At 52.2% G+C, this 6,494-nt stretch overlaps 1 protein-coding gene across 1 annotated transcript; it reads left to right on the plus strand.

Moving 5' to 3' along the window:
- Positions 1–1,051: 1,051 nt before the first annotated feature.
- Positions 1,052–6,135, plus strand: OAZ3 (ornithine decarboxylase antizyme 3). Its single transcript, NM_001290488.2, is given in 5 exon segments — positions 1,052–1,277; positions 2,406–2,533; positions 3,763–3,938; positions 4,858–4,943; positions 5,849–6,135. Coding segments are annotated over 5 exon segments (699 nt in total). The 5' UTR covers positions 1,052–1,101; the 3' UTR covers positions 5,983–6,135.
- The last annotated feature ends 359 nt before the right edge of the window (positions 6,136–6,494 follow it).

The raw sequence follows: 6,494 nt of genomic DNA on the forward strand, positions 1-6,494 counted from the left end.
TTGTATGATGGAGTTGCTTGTGGTGGTGGGGGAGGCAGGGCTCAGCAGCCCTGGGGCTCACTTCCGGTTTATCGCCTATGTTTCTACAGCTCATGCTTCAGGGTTTCAGCTGGCCACCAGCAGGGGTCAGGAAGGGATTTGCTGCCCCCGTGTATTCTGAGGGTTGGTTGGGTTGTTTTAATCTCCTTCCTCTTAAGCATCAGGGATGGCCACGGCTGGAGATGGGCTGTGCTCTGAGGGGGCACCAAGCATCTCTCATAGGTGCCTGGCTGGCGCTTCTTGCTCATACGCTCAGGGCCTAACTGATCACCAGAGGTGGGGCCAGGAAGGAATCTGCCTCCCAGCTCAGATGGGTAGGGAGCTTGGCGGGAGTGGGGTGGGTTTTCGCCGTTCTCTCTGGTGTGGGATTATCACTTGCTGGGATGATCTGGGTATTTCTCATAGCATCAATTCCCTGCCATGGCGGGGGCCTCGGGCACTGGTGGCAGAGACCAGTGTAGGCTCTCGTGGACTGATATACTTTGGTCTCATTTGGGGCGTTGGGTTTAGTATGTGGGGCCTGTGCGAGCTGGGTGGTCAGATTGGATGAGCTGGTGGTCCCATCTGGCCTCAAACTATCTGAGTCTTTGACTCCCCAAACCCGAGGGGATGTGCCCTGTTGGCACAGTGCTGTAGAGAGAAAAGGACCCACCCTAGGGCCTAGCAGGGTGGGGGCTACACAGAGACCCCACGGTGGGAGCCAGGGTTTAGAGAGGCCCCCAACCATCATAATCTCCATCGTTTAAATCAATATGGACCCTGCAGTTTGGGGGATTAAGAGGGAACATGATGGATGCCAGGGACTGAGGGACACCCCCCCCAAACTACAGCTCTGTCCCCCTTAGATCACGGTATTAGAAGGCTGGCCATACACTGGCAACATCCCACACTTATGCCCAGGAGGGAATAACCTAGGTGTGGCCCTGGGGTGTGTGGCCTGGCCGGGCATGTCACAATGATGCCCTCCCCATGGGGGAATGTCACAATGGCTGGGTCATAAAGCACCTGGCTACTTGAACTGGGGCCCTGGGGCTCAGGGACTCACTTTGCCACGGGTAGGCACTGCCTGAAGAAACGTCGCTGCTCCGGGACCACACCTATCTGTTTTCCCTTTCTTATACTGAGAGAGGGAGGAAACGGAACTACTTATACCCCATCTGCTCCCCCTTTGCGTATTACTATTACTACTATCGCTATCGCCTCATCTACAGGCGGAGGATGGTGCCTTCCCACGGGAGGTGAGTGGCTTTTTCCACCCCCTCTATCGAAGATTAACAGGGGACTGTCACTTTCCTTCTGTTCGGCACTGGGGGGGGGGGGGGGGGGGGGAATCAAACCCAAAGGGGCTTATGTTGGTAAAAATGTCTGGAAAGGGGAGAAGTCCCCATTTTCCAGAGCCGGGGGCCAGCCTGTAACTTGTTGAGCGTTGTCTTCGGAGCTTTGAGAATGATTCATCCTTCAAAAAACCAACAGCGGGTGTATATCCGAGGTCTTAAGGCCAAGATTTTACTGCACTATAAGCTCTGTGGGGCAGGGACTGGCTTTTGTTCTGTATTTGTACAGCCCCTAGCACAACTGGGTCCCGGTACGTGACCACACCACAAATCAACCATCGGGTTTTCAAAAGCAACTGGTGATTTTAGGAGCCCAACTTCGGACCCCTTAGAAAGGCCTGGTTTTCAGAAGGAGGGGGGCTCAGCATCTTCTGAAATCAGCCCCCCCAAATGTCTCTGTATATAGTTGAAGTGGGGAGGGTGAAACACCCCTCCACACACACACGACATACTATTCAGTAGTCACAGATTTTACTCTTAATGGGGGTGTTTTGCTTTTGTTAATAAAGCTCCTAACTGCAAGCCAGAGTTAGTTCCCAACAGAAAGGCGATGAACAGGACAGTCTGTCCACCCGTTAAACTGGCCTCGTGGAAAAGATTGGCCCCTCTGGGCTGTTTCCTGCAGGTCAAGTCAAGCTGGGAATCATTTACAGTATTTAGCATCAAAATACCTTCTCCAGCTGCGTTGATTTGATTCCTCAGGGCCAAGGCTCTCCGAGGCAACACCAATCAGTCAAATGTCCTTTAAAGCAGGCCGCATGCTTGGTGCCAGAGTCTGATGCCTGTAACAATGCGGGTGGTAGCATCTGCCTTCACTGCGGCTAATTTACAGAGTAAAAGACTGTTTGGCATGATAAGGGATCAGGAACTGAGGCATTTACAATGGATGTTCCCTCGAAGGAGCAATTTGTTACAGACCTGGGATGAAATCTTAGCCCCATTGAAGTCAAGGCCAAAACTCCCCTTGACTTGCAAATGGGCCAGAATTTCATCCCTGCTGTCCTTCTCTCTCTTGTTCTCTGGTCCTCCCAGTATCACCATGACTGAGCGCGAGAGCCTGACCCTCAGACCTCGCTACTGCCTCCAGTGTTCCTGAGTCCTTGGGAGGCGGCCCAGCCGGCAGAGGGGCTAACCAGGGGGACCTGAAAGAATTGTACAAGGTAGGAAACCTCCGGCCGCCTGGCTGAGTCAAGGGTGAATCCAGGGGATCGTTCCGTAGCTACGGATTGTGTCTAAGGAGATGAGAACATAAGAACGGCCAGACTGGGTCAGACCAAAGGTCCATCCAGCCCGGTATCCTGTCTACCGACAATGGCCAGTGCCAGATGCCCCAGAGGGGGTGAACCTAACAGCTAATGATCACGTGATCTCTCTCCTGCCATCCATCTCCACCCTCTGACAAACAGAGGCTAGGGACACCATTCCTTACCCATCCTGGCTAATAGCCATTAATGGACTTAACCTCCATGAATTTATCCAGTTCTCTTTTAAACCCTGTTATAGGCCTAGCCTTCACAACATCCTCAGGCAAGGAGTTCCACAGGTTGACTGTGCGTTGTGTGAAGAACTACTTCCTTTTATTTGTTTTAAACCCGCTGCCCATTAATTTTATTTGGTGGCCCCTAGTTCTTATATTATGGGAACAAGTAAATAACTTTTCCTTATTCACTTTCTCCACACCACTCATGATTTTATATACCTCTGTCATATCCCCCCTTAGTCTCCTCTTTTCCAAGCTGAAAAGTCCTAGCCTCTTTAATCTCTTCTCATATGGGACCTGTTCCAAACCCCTAATCATTTTAGTTGCCCTTCTCTGAACCTTTTCTAATGCCAGTATATCTTTTCTGAGATGAGGAGACCACATCTGTACACAGAATTCAAGATGTGGGCGTACCATGGATTTATATAAGGGCAATAAGATATTTTCCGTCTTATTCTCTATCCCTCTTTGAATGATTCCTAACATCCTGTTTGCTTTTTTGACCGCCGCGGCACACTGTGTGGACGTCTTCAGAGAAGGATTGGGGTGGCCCGTTTGTGCCTAGAGAGGAGGGTGATGGGCCCAGGGGAACTGGAGGGGCAGCAATCATTAACGTTTGCCCTGTGAACAAGAAACGGTTTCAGATTCTTCAGGTGGGAAATGGTGTAGGGAGGAAGTTGCCTTGTGTGATGCTGGCTTCCTGCCTGTAAATCCCAGGGCTTCTTGGTTAGATCCTAGTCTAGGCTCCCCGGCGCCTGGAGCACATGGGCAGGGCTTCGGGCTGGGAGTTCCCATTCAGTAGGATCTGGGTGTAGAGCTAGATCCCCTTGGCAGACCCCAGCGTTAACAGGTGTTGGCTCTCAGCCAGTCAGCGCGCCTGGTAACGGGGGCTTCGCTGCTTCCTTGCAGGCTGGGAACCTGACAGTGTTTGCTGGCGATCTTCTGCTCCCTGGTCTCCCCGTCCAGCTGGACTTCCATTTCCAACTCGGTCCCCACAGCTCCGCTCACTGGCACGGACTCCTGACCGACGGCAAGCTTTTCCTGGACACGCCCCGCGGCGCCCTGGATCAAAACAACCGCGAAAGGTAAGGAGCCTGGCCCAGGATGAGAGAGGGGATTTCCCACTTCCTTTGTCTGGAGGCCACGGGGAAAAGCAGCCCCAACCCTCCTGCTTTGGACCCTGCTTCCCCGAGACACTTGCGATCTAGGGTAACTCCAGTTTCATCTGCAAACCCACCGAAGAGCCTGGAAGCATTCAGTGCTGCCCTCAGGGCAGCGCAGGGTTAGCCCCTCTGGTGCATGCTGCTGGCTGGTCCTTTATTCCATCTAGGGGTCACTTCTTTCTAAGCGCTGGGATGTTTAAGACATCCAGGATCCCAGGGCCTATGTCTCCTGAACCACGTTATAGTTATCCGTTGACCGTCTTTCTGCAGCTGTAAATCACCCCCACCTTGTGACATTAGGTGGCTGGCAGGAAAACGGCAGCAGCTCCCCCCCCCCCCCCCCCCCGGGGCAGTGTCCAAGGTCATAGATAATTACCGCTGACCCTCCACTCCCCATTGTGTGCTCACTGGGGCTGTGCCTTCAAGCTGCCTAAGCCAGGGGAAGTAAGCCCGTGTAACTCTTCTCAGCCATAACAGTTGTGCTAGCTTCTAAATGAGCCCCCCTTAAATGAATCCAACTTCTTGGTCCTCTTCAGTCTTGGAAATGTCGTAGAAGCTTGAAACTCCCCTGATGTTTGTCTCTTTCCAGCTGACCAAACTGGGTTTTATACAGCTGCTGCTTGTGGTTGTGTTTTAATTCCCAAGTGCCACCAAATCACAGTCCTACAGAACTAGACCAACCCATCCCGTATCAATCGAATCCGTAGCGAGGGGCTAGAATTTTCACAGCCTCCCCACCTCCCCCTGGATTTTAATGGGAGAGGAGCACCTCACTCCTTTGAAACTCCCCCCCGGGGTTATTTCTCAGCTTGTTCGAACACAGGGGTGTGTTCCTTTCTAGCCTGACTGCGACGCTGGAATACGTGGAGGAACAGACCACCGTGAACCTCGTGTTTGTGAACTTCCAGCCGGCTCGCAGCGATCGCGGTAAGGGGCCCTCCGGGCTGGCGAACCCTGACACGGAGAGTGATCGCCTTCCACGTACAGAGAAGTGCAAGTTGCTTGGGCCATGTTTTTGATACTTAATGTACAGTGACCGAGTTTCCACTGGAATCTTTTCTTTTCTTGCTAGCTTAGTGCAGTGGTTCTCGAACTTTTGTACGGGTGACCCCTTTCCCATAGCAGGCCTCTGAGTGCAACCCCCCTTATAAATTAAAAACACTTTTTTATATATTTAACACCATTATAAATGCTGGAGGCAAAGCGAGGTTTGGGGTGGATGTTGACAGCTCGTGATCCCTCATGTAATCACCTTGTGACCCCCTGAGGAGTCCTGACCCCCAGTTTGAGACCCCGTGGCTTAGTGACTTCTGTTAACGAGAGCAGAGGCTGCTCTCTGCCCAGCATACAGCTTGTCCAGTAATGGCTATTATGTACCCTGAATGTGGAATGCACAGAGACCAGCAGTCGAAGAAGCCATCTTTCTCCTGACTTTTCTGTATGTAAGAACAGACGGTGTATGTCCAGTGGGAACCCGCATTTTAAAACAAAGTACACTATTTTGCAGTACTCTGTTACAATAGGGACTGCAGTATTTTGAGCCATTACTACAATATTTGTAGGTAAGAGAAGCTATTTGACTTTTACAATTAAAAGACTAAGGCCCTGGTCTGACTTCAAACACGCAGCAAGGGTTTTTCAATGGAAGTTGACTGCCCGACTTTATGCATTAGAACTACTTCCTGTAGCGCCCCATCCTTTCTGCCCTCATCCCACTGTAACCTCAGTGTCTAGTATCTCTAGAGGAACACGAGCATTGGGGTTAAGGATCCCAAGTGGAGGTCAGAACCGCTGGTTTTAATAATGGTGACCCTTCCTCTTCTGTCCCCCAGGAGCCCTGTTGCGAGCATTCAGCTACTTGGGCTTTGAGGTTGTCAGACCAGATCATCCCTCGCTGCCGCCCTGGCAGGACATCATCTTCATGGTTTACCCGCTGGAGCGAGACTGCTGCCCGGAGCTGGAATGAGAGTTCCCGAAGCCGGGCATTGTGCAAAGACAGGATGGGATGGGTGGGGGACGGCTTAGCTCCCGCTTAACTTGGGCCTGGAACTGGCAGGATCGGGCAGAGGCTTTGAGTTGATGTGTGTAACTGAGCGTGTCCCCCTGAGCATCATTAAACGGGCGTGAAAGCACAGGTGTGGTGTCTGGTTGGGGGAAGGGCTTTGACACTCACTGCAGAATGCACTGGGGGCAGGGAGGAAAGAGAGACTCAACCTTGCAGGTTCTGACTCTCACTTGAGGTCAACAGCTGTTCCTGAGACCCTGATCAACTGCCCCACTACATGCCTCCAGCCTGACTTGGCAGGATCAGCTCCAGAGCTGAACAGAGTCCCCCTGTGCAATCAGTGGTTGGCCTTGTGACCTGGACTGAGGCCCCAACTGATTTCACAGCATGGGATGTGACCCCACTACCCCTTGCCTCAGGCACCCAAAACTCACCGCCCAATCTCCATGCCCTTGTGCCACTCCCAGTTTAAA

Source organism: Chrysemys picta, chromosome 20, assembly GCF_011386835.1.
Source record: "Chrysemys picta bellii isolate R12L10 chromosome 20, ASM1138683v2, whole genome shotgun sequence".
In the NCBI taxonomy this organism is placed as follows: Eukaryota; Metazoa; Chordata; order Testudines; family Emydidae; genus Chrysemys; species Chrysemys picta.